This window comes from Siniperca chuatsi, linkage group LG14, assembly GCF_020085105.1.
Source record: "Siniperca chuatsi isolate FFG_IHB_CAS linkage group LG14, ASM2008510v1, whole genome shotgun sequence".
Taxonomy (NCBI): domain Eukaryota; kingdom Metazoa; phylum Chordata; class Actinopteri; order Centrarchiformes; family Sinipercidae; genus Siniperca; species Siniperca chuatsi.
In genome coordinates, this window is record NC_058055.1 from 24,192,125 (window position 1) to 24,204,530 (window position 12,406).

The 12,406-nt window shown below is 39.0% G+C and overlaps 1 protein-coding gene across 5 annotated transcripts in view; it reads left to right on the plus strand.

Annotated features, from left to right (window-relative positions):
- Positions 1-768: 768 nt before the first annotated feature.
- LOC122887838 (rho guanine nucleotide exchange factor 12-like) overlaps positions 769-12,406 on the plus strand; it is a 48,700-nt gene continuing 37,062 nt past the window's right edge. For 4 of the 5 annotated variants that reach the window (XM_044221424.1, XM_044221427.1, XM_044221426.1 and 1 more), the window contains exon 1: positions 769-1,578. In XM_044221424.1, the coding sequence (XP_044077359.1) occupies positions 1,547-1,578 (32 nt within the window). In that variant the 5' untranslated portion in view covers positions 769-1,546. The remainder of the gene's footprint in view (positions 1,579-12,406) is intronic. The other variant, XM_044221428.1, reaches the window with a different exon arrangement.

The window sequence follows — 12,406 nt, forward strand, 5'->3', positions numbered from 1 at the left end:
ATTTTGGGCCATTCTGCATAATGAGTACTTTTATTATTGGTACTTTAAGTGTATTTTGATGTTAATACTTATGTACTTTTACTTAATTTGAATGCAGAACTTGTAACAGAGTATTTCTACACTTTAGTAATGCTAGTTTTACTTAAGTACAAGATCTGAGTACTTCTTCCACCACTGGTCCTGTATAATATCTGCATAAACCCGTCTTTCATTGCATTGAATATACATGTAAATATATTTACATTCTGATTATTTAAAGGTAATATGTTGCCCAGCGGTGGAAGAAGTACTCAGATCTTTTTCTTAAGTAAAAGTAGAACTACCATAGTCTAAAAACAACGTTACAAGTAAAAGTCCTTAATCCAAAAGTAAAAGTACAGAAGTGTTATTAGCACAAAGTCCTTAAAGTATCAAAAATAAAAGTACTCGTTATGCAGAATGGCTCCTTTCAAAGTTTTATATTATTATAGAATATTATTCTGTTTTTATCACGAAAACATACAAGATAATAATGTTGTAGCCTAGTTTGTCAATGTGGAGCCAATTTTAGATATGTTGTATAGTGGGTAGATTACTGCATCATATCATGTAAGCATATCATATATTTTTATGTAAAAAAAAAAAAGTAACTGGTAACTATAAGTGTCAAATAAATGTAGTCCAGCTGCACAATAATTGTGAGTAAAAGTCAAATATATAACCACTCCAGCAGTTTTAAATGACAGTTTAGCGAAGTACGAAGAGCTCCTGAACGCAACGGGATGGAAGGTGGGTTTTTCTCCTCTTTTTACTCTTTTGGGGAAGGAGGGGGGACAAAGCATTTCCTTTTTCCATTTACATCACACTCTGGAGCAAAAAAAACAAACAAAAAAAAAAACAACAACCTAAGGCTGCCGTACAAATGAGTGCGGATTAAAGTGAACAGACCTGGAAGAGGATGCTACAGAAACCGCTTCCATATCAGCGAAGACTGGACCCTGGACGGAAACAAGAGGACAGAGTTCATTTTGGATCTAGCAGCCAAAGTTTTTTTTTTTTGTTTTTTTTTTGACGTAATTCTTCCCCGGACACCAGGAATAGGCTGGAGTGTCATCATGGAAGTATTTCTTAAAGAAAAATAAGAGATACCCTCAACTTGGACTTGGACTAATTTGAGACAGTTTGGGAAAAACATTGCAAGCAAGTTGTGTGCAGTAGTTCACGGGTTTCCAGATGTCTCTGCAGCGGCTGGCTAATGAAACACACTCACACCCCAAAGACAAAAGTAGCACATCTCTTCATATCTTGCAACTCTGTGGATTTTAGGCTTCATCAACGTCGACTGTAATGAATATATGACCAATTTGGGATTTTCCAGCCAACACTCCCATTAGAATAACGGAGTTTTAAACTCTGCATGCTGGATGTAACGACTCGTCGACGTTTTTGGATATGGACGGACACCGATGAGACAAAATAAAGGAGCCGTTTTAATGAATAAAGAGTCAGACGTTATCATGAAAATGTAATTTCGGTGAAGTCCTCGGAAACTCGTAAGGGAAGCCCAATGAGTGGCACACAGTCAACACTCACTGACAGGTAGGCTAACTGTTTTCTCAAACAGCTTATGCTTTCTTTTCGTCTTTGCTGTTTGAATACAGCGTATTTGCTCACGATTTTTTTTTTGGGATCTGTTTATGAATGGAAAGACAACTCACTGCATCACGCCAAACTCTATTAAACAATCTCCAAATTTAAGGTTATCTTACTTGTTGGAAAACATACATAACTAACAGAACTTAATATAAGATATTGTACCATTTGGTTCGGTGTTCTGGTAAATTCGGCAATCAGACGACTAAACAAAAAAGCCCCAAGTTTCCACGAAGTATTAGTTTTTGAAATTGTTTTAATGGCTTGCCCTCTTCACGTCGCATTGTTGTGGGAGGAGTTGGGACCTCTAGGATCGGTCGGTCATAGAATTTAAAAGTTGTATTTTAGTAAATTTAAAGGTGCTTCATCTACTGGATGCAGGCCGAACTAGATACAAGCCTTTGATAACTTCTGTGAGCTCTTAAATTATCTTCTATCTTTTATGTCTATGTGGGTAAACTCAGGGCAAGTTAAAACTGACAGGTTTCTCAACGGAGTTCGTAAAAGTGTTCCGTCTATAAAAAACAAAACAGAACAGAACGGGGCTCGGTTTTCCCCTATTTAGTGGAGAAAGTGATTGGTTTTGAGACAAGGTCCCCTTCCCAGTCAGCAGGAGGCGTTTTCCTGGAATGATTCATTCTTTACTTGTGGCCCCTAAAAGGTCACCTTACATCAGAGGCACATATTTCTGTTCATAACCTCCAGGACATGATGCTGAGGTTCACAGACCCCTCCTCTGGTAAAGGTTTTGTCCCAGATACCTGAGTCTGAGACACTTTCCCTGTTGTCTGGCTTGACTCAAGGTGGACTGATTGAAACATCTCTGTGTAAACATGCCCTTTAGTATTTATACAGTGAAACAGTCCCATGTTTTGCAGGAGGCTCCAAAGAGTCCCACAGAGGGACCGATGGGGGTTCAGCAGACTCTTGATACCTCCAGATGTTTCACTGACACTACAGTCACATTATGTCATCTGTGTGTGTCAACAGAGTTAATCCACGAGTCTCACTGACAGCATGTCTTTGCAAGTGGCTGCAGCATTGTACACAAACTAAAGTTAAAAGTCACGTCAACCTGTGTGTGTCGGTACGAATTCGATTATACGATCATATGACTCCCCCTTTATTGATCACAGAAAACACAGGCTGTCGTGAGGAAAAATACATTTTATTTTGTGCCGTTTTTTGCCTGGTTCTTGGCAGAGAAATTGTAAATTGTTGTAGAAACATTCATGGTTGACTTTCAGCTTTTCAGATTCCATCCCACATAAGTCACTTGTGTATTTTTACACTCAGTAATCAGGAGTTTCCTCTGAGGAAACGCCAAAACAAAGGCACACATGACTGCCTCGGAAAGTCAAACAAAGTCATTTGATTTCTTGAACTTCAGCCTGCATAGAGGACTCAGCCATTCTTCTGCTCTGCTGCTTTTTTACAAGAATGGGCCTCTTTCATGTAGTTTTGATTCTCTGTAATGTTTCCATCACAAATTCCACATAAAGACCATATACAGTTTAAAACCCTAACAGACTGTGGAAGTGGAAAGCATGACACACTAAAAAACCAGAGCACCAGCTATAGTTTGTGAAATGAAACAGACATAACAACAGCTTTAAAGGAATAGTTCAACATTTGGGGGAAATGCACATATTTAAACTCTTTCTGAGAGTAAGATGAAAAGATTGATATCAATCTCATGTCTGTGCGATAAGTACAGAGCTGGAGTCAGGACATAGTTAGCCTAGCTTAGCATAAAGACTGGACACAGAGGGAAACAGCTAGCCTGGCTCTCTCCCAAGTAGGCAAAATATGACTACCAACAACTCTAAAGCTCACTAATTAACTGTAATTAGTGTTAGTATCTCATTTGTTTTCTCATTACACAAACAGAAATTAAAAAATTACAATTTGTGATTTTAGGAGTATCCATCCGTCCAGAACTTCTGTGCAGCGTCTTCGGCTGTAGTGGGGGTTGCCAGATACAGTCAGTGGGCACAGGTTTTGGTTTTGATCTCTGTACAGGTACAATTGTACCAAAACTGGCAACCTCACTGTAGCCAATAGACTTAAAGAAGTTTCATATGAGCCTGGATGTTGTTCGTCAAGAAAAGGTTACAGCATGTACTCCCCCTAAAACCACAAATTGTTGTTGTTGTTGTTGTTTTTATACAGAGCAAACAAACCAGCGTTAATTAGTGAGCTTTAGAGGTGTTATCGAGCTGGACAAAGCCAGCTACTGTAGCTGTTTCTTGATGCCTCCAGTCTTTATGCTAAGAGAAGTCTTGACTACAGAAGTACAGAAACAATTCACACATGAAAAGTGTTCAATGGCTTAGTTCAATGGATCGCTTGTAGGTCAGAAAAGTTAAGATAAAGGGGCATCCTGGTAGCTCACCTGGTCCTTACAGCAGCGGCCGGGTTCGAATCCAGCCTGTGGCCCTTTGTTGCCCTCTCTCTCTCCCACTTTCCTGTCTATCTTCAGCTGCACTATAAATAAAGGCAAAAAAATAATAAGAAAACTTAACATGGAGATAAGACGGTGTAGTCCCTCATTCATCCAGGAGTGTTCTATCGTAGAAAAGGTTTCACGATGTAGTAGTCCAGATGACTACGACTGAAACCTTTTCTACGATACGGTAACATGGAGATAGTTTGTGAGGAACTGTATACCCAAAATGTTCAAAACTTGCTACACAAAACTCAGATTTAGAGGTCTAATTATTGTTTTACACTGAAGTTTCATGCAGCACATTATTTACATTTTGGGATTAGTTGACTTTGAATGTTATTGCTGCCATCTGATCTTTCGTACTCATGTCCGTGAGGTTCATCCCTCCTGTAATGACAGCTCAGAGACGCAGACTCACTGGCCCCTGTGCATACTGTGCATCTGTACATGTCTCAGGTTCATACTAAAGCTTTGCTCTTATGTGACAAGGTGATTTAGTTTCATTATCTAAACAACACACTTGGTTATTACTGAAGCCTGTACTGCAGAAAAAAAAGGGGTTCAGTTGCCTGGCAACATTTGTGCCAACTCCAGCAGTGGTTAGGTCACTTCTTGGACGTTATTCAAGGGTTTCTTAGTGAGAAGAATTCAGTTTGAGCAACATTTGTGATATTTTACTGTCCGGATGTGACAACCCCCTGCACGGTACATGTTCTCCTGTCTGCCTAGCCTCGAGGGAAAGGCTAAAACCACCCTCTTTCCTGTATTACACTGAATAAGGGGCTCACAGTACCGTTACTAGCAGAAGTAACTTAAAGCGAGGAGGTTGGGTAGAAGCAGTTGGCTTTTAGGCCTTTTAAAGGAAAACTACGGTTTATTACAACTTGGGTTTTATTTTCGTAGCTCTGGCCATTTCTTTTATCGGTTCGGATTAAATTGTACTCACCAAAGTAATCGCTGAGAACATGTCAACATTGCTGAAAATAAGTCCAACGAGGCAGCAAACAGTGAGACAGTCAGACAGGTTTTAAACAAGCCAACAGGTTCGTCAAACTTATTTGGAAGAGAAAACAAAAGCAAACAGTAAAACATTAAACAAACTTAAACAAATCATAGTTTACAGACGGACTCTCTGGATCACCTTTGATGCACCGTACGTGCTGTAGTAGTGTCATCACATGGTGTTCCTGTGCAACAAGCGATTATTAGCATGACATTTCAGGTGAGCACACATTCAGTTTCATCTTCAAGTAAAGTGGTTTAGATAATCTGACTAAACTGTCGGTTTGTTTACAACCTGTCTGATCATCAGACTGCTCGTATTTCCCGGTGGACATATATTTTTTTTAGCAATGTAGCAATTAAACAATGTTTAGCAATCTCAGAAATTACTTTGGTTTTTTTCAATTTTTGTAACTTTCAGAAAAAGACAACCACGCCCTCTTTACACAGCGATTGGTCAGTTGTGTGCAGGTGCAAAAGAAGGCAGGGTTTGAACTTCTCTCTCAAGCTCTTTTTTTCCGTTCGTCACACAACTACTTCTATCACTTTTCGTGTGAACAGCTGAGAGCAACACCATAAATGCCTTTATGGAGAGACTTCCAAAAGTGTGCCAAGACTACAGCGACACAGGAACAGATTTACTGAGGGTTTTGCTCCTGTTTTCGTTAGGTACAGGCACATCAGACTGTACCTTTCTCCTTATTGCATATGCATTTAAGGGAAAATCATACAAATAATAGGAGGAGACATGTAAACAGATTGATTATGTATACCGCTGTGTTTACTAAGGTCATGCACTTTGCAACAGTCAGTTTTGAATGGAAAGTTCTCTGCTATAAAAACAGCAGATGGGTTTTACAGGAGCCACAGATAAAGTTGCAATAAAACAGGCCCATATAACTAAAAACAGATTCTTAACAAACACATATGATTACTTTTGTTTCCCCTGAATGTGTTTAATGCCTCCTACTGCATTCAGAATTAAACATAAAGATTATAATATTACTTTTATGAGTAATATTTTGAGTAATGGTAACAGTATTTGTCAGATGAAGTGGAGCTGCAGCCGAAGTAAATGGCTGTTTGCTGTTATTCACTGTTAGTCTTTCTGAGGTTTCTTCCATTTTTTACCGGTTAAAGGTTTTATTGGGGAGTTTTTCGAGGGTCTAAGGAGAGAGGATGTCGTATGCTGTACAGATTGTAAAGCCCCTTGAGGCAAATTTGTGATACTGGGCTATATAAATAAAATTAACTTGACTTATTTGTTCTTTTCTTAGCCTGGGGCCCGTTTCACAAAAGCAATTTGCGAGCACGGCTTACATGCAGATCGTAAATTGTGGTTGCATCCTGTTTCACAAATGATTGCCAGTTGTAAATTGCAGATTATTTTGGAAGTTCTGCAGTGCTCTTGCATGTGCATGCATGTGTTGAAAGTAAGGCATTTGTTTTGATCAGTGAAGCATGTCAAAATTAATGCAAGAGGATTTTTATGTTGCATATCGCAGCTAGCATGTTGCAAATTTGGGGAAATTAGCTCCTGGTGATCTCAGACAAATTCCACCGCTGAACTGCGCCTACTATCTCTCCTTCCCTTGCAGAATGTGTGTAGAGGCAGTTCCAGGATCAGTCCAGGAGCTGATTCCTGTGTAATGAGTAAATCAGGAGCTAAATACATGCAGATGCAAATACATGTAAATTTAGCCCACAGTGTTCTTGTAGAGAAATCAGGGAGGCAGTGGGATGCAGCCAGGAGGAGGCTTTTCGCCCCCCCCTCCTTCGAGTGTGGCCCTTCAGAGCAGGTACTTTTTCCTTTAGACGGTCAGATGACAAATCTATGATTTGTTTGAAGCATACCGTAGAGTTGCACATGTTCAAACCATCAGGCATTCTAATGTTCTCGCCCCCTTTGTTGGGATGAGGGGTTTCTTTCAGCTGTCCTCTTCAGTTTAAATATGACTAAACCTGCTAGACTCATTAATTGTTTGTTTTGTCAAAAATGATCACCGCGGGTTCAGCCAAGTTTAACAGCGATCTAGGATGTGTGATCGACCTGAATGCCAGCAGGCCAGCTCTTTTGCTCTTTGTCACACAGTTTTGCTGATCTGTGTGTTTTCCCGCCCACCGACGTCCCACCTTCCCCCCCCTCTCCACCCCACCCCGGGCTCTGACGGGAAGTGGTGACATCACTGTTAAACAATGTCTGGCGGGCCCACCAGGCCACTGGCCCTTCCTGACTGACACTGACGACACATCAGTGCAGGATGGCTACCAACTAGACAGAGCCCACTGTCATGCTCCTGCATATACAGCACATTATAACAAGATATAGTAGTATCTTACCCAATTAAGAAGATTAAGAACCCTGTTATGCAGCTGTATCATTGCAGGAGGCTCCTATCACAGCATCTATAGTTTGTGTATTCTAGGTTTACTTTAAAGAATAATTGGAGTGTGACTTACTTTTTTTTTCTCATTTCAATACTGTTTGACCATTAATGCCCATGGAGAGTGTAAATTCTAAAAAATATTTTATTGTTCATAAGTTGGATGTTGCAGCCGGATGTTTGTTTTGCCTCTTCACTTACACTCAAACTATGTACAGTAAAAGTACACCCTCATAAACAGCCCCATTAAAGCTACCAATGGATTATGTGTCAATGTAAGTAAATGACTTTAAGCCTATGACATCTCAGCATCCAAACATAATGTAAACATGCTAATTTTCCACTTTTGGATGAATTATTTGAGTTAAAATGAAGTGACATGTACTAGCATACACATTTACTGACAGTATACTACTGCATTTCTCTGCATGCTCTTCCCAGGTGCAGTGTCTGTCCATCTGTAAGTAAATGGTAAATGGCTGCATTTATATACACAAAGCACTTTACAATTTGCCACTCATTCACCCATTCACACACCAATGGCAGCAATGGCCATCTGGAGCGATTTGTAGGCAACTGCCAACCCCATAATTAGTGGACGACCCGCTCTACCTCCTGTAGAGGTAAAGTCATTTGACTTTAAGAAAACCTGCCCTGCCTTTTGGTTAATGATATTTTAGCAATAATTAAAATTTGAAAAACAGGCTGCTTTGTGAGTTTGCGATTAAATCTCACTCGCTTTAATTCACTTTTCAAAATCTCGTCATGTCCGAGTATTCTGGGTGCTGCCTGTGAAAGTAGGAACAAATCAGTCAGGAAGATTTAAATATGACCCTTCACACCACCGAAAGTCGATTTTTGTTTTTATGTTATGATTGGGGTGAACGTAGTCTTGCGCTCCCTAACTTCAAGGTAAGATCACCAATTTTTTCCCGTCACATTTAATGTTAAGTTAATCTTTAATAAACAAACAATAAGAGCAGTATGGGGCTTATCAAATAATATGTTGACAATGTATAAAAGGGAGAACATTACCATAGCAACTGAAGATATGATGGGATTGATCCATGAAAGTGTCTGAACAAACCACTGAATGGGAATAATTGACTTGAATGAGATGTGTGCATGTACAAAAAATGTGTCTGTGGCTCGAATTGTTTGTTTTGTAGATTGATTTAGTCTTTCGTGTGTGTGCGTATCTGACTAACACAAACAAAGCTTCATCATGACAAATGACCAAGAGCCAGCAGGTCAAAGAACATGTGTTGTGCAGTGAGCAGTCTCAGCCATTCATGCTGAGATGTAAAAAAATAACAGTTATTTACTGATGAATGATTCAGACTTTAAACTGTTTCTGAGGGGTTTGTTGTAAGAGTTTCAGACTGTACACTGCTGGATAATGAACGCATAGTATTTACATTACATTATTCTTCTTATTCAGCCCACAAATAATCATGATTTATGAGATCAAGGAGCGTATCAACACATGATCTGGTCTGGGAAATATTGGAAATTAAAACTTTACTTATATTACAGACTGTTCTGTATGCCACTGACGTGATCCTTATCAGTCAGTTTGTGTAAGGATTAAAGTTTTAATACATAGACTCTGTTGCACAAACAGTCTTGGATGTTTTACAGCCTTGAACATTGAGCTGCTTGATTAGATAATTCCTGGGAGTTCACAAGCTTATAGTCTGTCTGGTGAATTGATCCTATTAACAAGTGTTATCTGTGTATCCAAAACCTGATATCTTATTCCTCTGTGTTGTTAAAAAAAAAACTATGAAAAACACATAATTGAGCCACACTGTTGCACTAGATGACATGTTCTTTCATTGTGACGAACACACACACTGTAGTTTATTTTGACTCAATCCCAGATACACCGTACTGCTGCTGTAAATACTCACTAGAGCATCAAATGTGTATTAGTCTGCAGCTGAAAATAGTCTCCAACAAATGCACTATTTACTACTGTTTGAGTAACGTTTGCTAAAAACTACAGTGCCCAGATGTTTTAGGAAACTATTTAGCACTGTAAATATTAATGACCTGCTTTGAGAGATTTACATCTTTAGTAGGAACAAATGGGTTTGGAGCTGAGAGCCTCAGACAGAATAGGGAATACAGAAAGCATTGAGAGATGGACTAGTACATTATTGGTTTTGGTCTTTTCATGGGGTTTGTTTACAACAAGAAAAATATTGCCTCATCCTTTAACCAATTAATTATCTATCTTTAAAGATAAGTAAATTTGGGGGGGGGGAGCAAATGAAAGTTAAAAAGTTAATTAAGTAAAGGGAAAAGTGGTCAACAAATTTGTGGTGGTTGAGTTAAGTTTAATTAAGTCTTCTCCTTTCCTCCCTTTTAGTTGATTTGTATACATACAATTACAAAACACGTATGAAATTAATTTTGGATGGTTGTCATTAGGCTATTTGTCTAATTAATTTTATTGGTTCCACTTCCATGTGTCAACACAGTTTCATGGCAGTTTGTGAAATAGTCACGGAAATTTAATTTGATTTGTGTACATGGACACGAATTTTCCATTTTTTTTCGTGACATTCTGCACGACTTTAAAACTAATGTATTTCAATTGGAATTATCTTTCGTGCCTGCACCACGTTTTTTTTTCTTCTGGTCAAGTTAGCAATAATAAATATGCAACATCCAGTTAGACTTTCAAAATAAAGAAACATATCAGGTGACGTCGCAGTTTGGTTCGGTTTAGGCACTAAAACTCCTTGGTTATGTTTAGGAAAAGATCATGGTTTTGGTTAAAATAAATACTTGCTTAAAACAATCAACGTTTACTAATTTGGTTAGGTTTAGGCACCAAAACTACTTAGTTTGGTTTAGAATAAATAAACAATCAACTTTGACTATTGGTTTCACGCAGGAATCGAACCCCTGTTTGTGACTATTTCACAAACCGCCGTGAGACTGAGTTATGTTAGTTATGTGTAGCACCCAAACTTAAAGGTCTTCAACTAAACCACTGGAGCCTCACAGTGCTGTTGCAGTTGTTTGTTATGGTTTATTAGTGGTGCATTAATTTACAACAGCAAACAAACAACTACATCAGAGGATTATTCAGCCGCTGACAAGAAAATAACACCAGCCCGCCAGTCAGAATCAAGAATTCTCAGTGACCATGGTATGTTTTTGGCAAGATGATTGGGAAAAGTTAAATTATTATATAGAAATGTCTGCATTACTTTTAATTTTTCTAACGCATGAGGAAAAACTGTAAGATAGTTAATGTGAAATCTGGGTTTGCTGAGTCATATGTTGTTCACTCAAGTAACTATTGCTTTTGAGCAGTGTGTGTATGCACTCGAAAAAACTTAAAAATGTTCTAATACAAACTCATATTTGATGTGTTGAGCATCGATCTGTGTGGATTTGAAAGCGAATAGAGAAAACAATGGTTGTGTGATATGGTTTCAGAAAGCCGTTGAGGCTCATGTTGTATTTCACTACATCTCGCTGCATTCGTAATAAACATTGAGATCAACTGTATGTGGAGTTTCTCAGTGGGCTTTTGTCTCCAACCCTCTGGAGCCGAGTCCTTTGCTGTTATCATCCCAAAGGAATTGTCTGGTATTTTTGGCATCTGAGGCAGAAGTGGAGTGCTGCATGTTTTTCTTGTCCTCCTTTGATAACTGTGCAGTAAGGAAGTAAAGAGGTTCTGAACAAATTAGCCAGCAGACATGTATCCCAGCCAAGTGACGCTAATACAATAAGTAAATGAACGATTCCCTTTTATCGTGGTGCCAGTAAACCTTTCACATGGACATGAACACTTTTTCTTTTGTAATCGTGGATTGGTGAACTTTTGAACCTTTGGTGCTTCAAAAGTGCTTGGTAGAGCAACAGAAAAATGCATTTGATTTTAATTACCTTTACTGAGGCAGGACATATCACTGCACTGTTGGTAACTTGGTAAGCTTTATCTGGCTTCTGTTTCCAGCTGACTTGTTTTTAAATAAGAATCTTGTGAAATGGACTTAAATATCCACTTGATGGCTACATACATGATCACGCTAACGTAACCTTAAACTCTGATAGCATCCAAGACTGGCTTGGGAAATATTACATTGTGGATGTGAATTATATAGTTGTAAACATGTCTTTTTTTCAACGTAACCTGTTACCCCTCAAAATAATGTAGTGATGTGCTCCTTTGTGCTTTGAAAGTAAGGCTCGGTTACTACTGTAGGTAGTAAGATAGTTAGCAGGACATGCTAAAGATTTTGGGGGTCACTCCCTATAGTCAGAGTACATTCATTCACTGCTATCAGTTTGTTTTCAGGTGTCTCGGTACAGTAGTGTTGTGCTCAAGTTATCACCTGACCTGAATTAAAGAAGTAAAACCTCTAAAGTTAGTCTTCGTGAATGTGCCTTAAATATCTGAAGCTAAGCTGAATTCCTCCCTCTTATCCAGCAGTACTTACTTAGCTGCCACCCACTGAGCAGGATGCAATCTGTCCTTGTCTCGCCATGTTTTATCAACTGCTAATCTCCTCCAACCACAGCAAGGAGGCTCCCTAAGTGGGCCTTCCAATCTCAGAGAAAAACACAAGGTTACCATCGTAATTCTCTCCTGTTCAACATAATTTCACCTTTTTTTTTGTCTGTAATTGTGACAGTTTTGTTGTGTCTAGGAGAGTGGAATCAGTTTCAACTATTTAGTCTGGTTCATTTTACAGGAGCTTGACACAAAGGAACATATTGGTTTTCTGTCTTCTGTTTGTCTGAATCTGATATCCCAGGATTTAATTTATTTAATCTTTTCTCTGCACCATGATGTTAGTTTTGAGAGGATTGATCACACACTCTGGGAGCTAAGTTGAAAGTTCCTCAGCCGTGTCCTCTGTCTTCCCTCAAAGACACTTGTGCGCCTCCTCCTTCCCACCTCCCTCCTCCATTT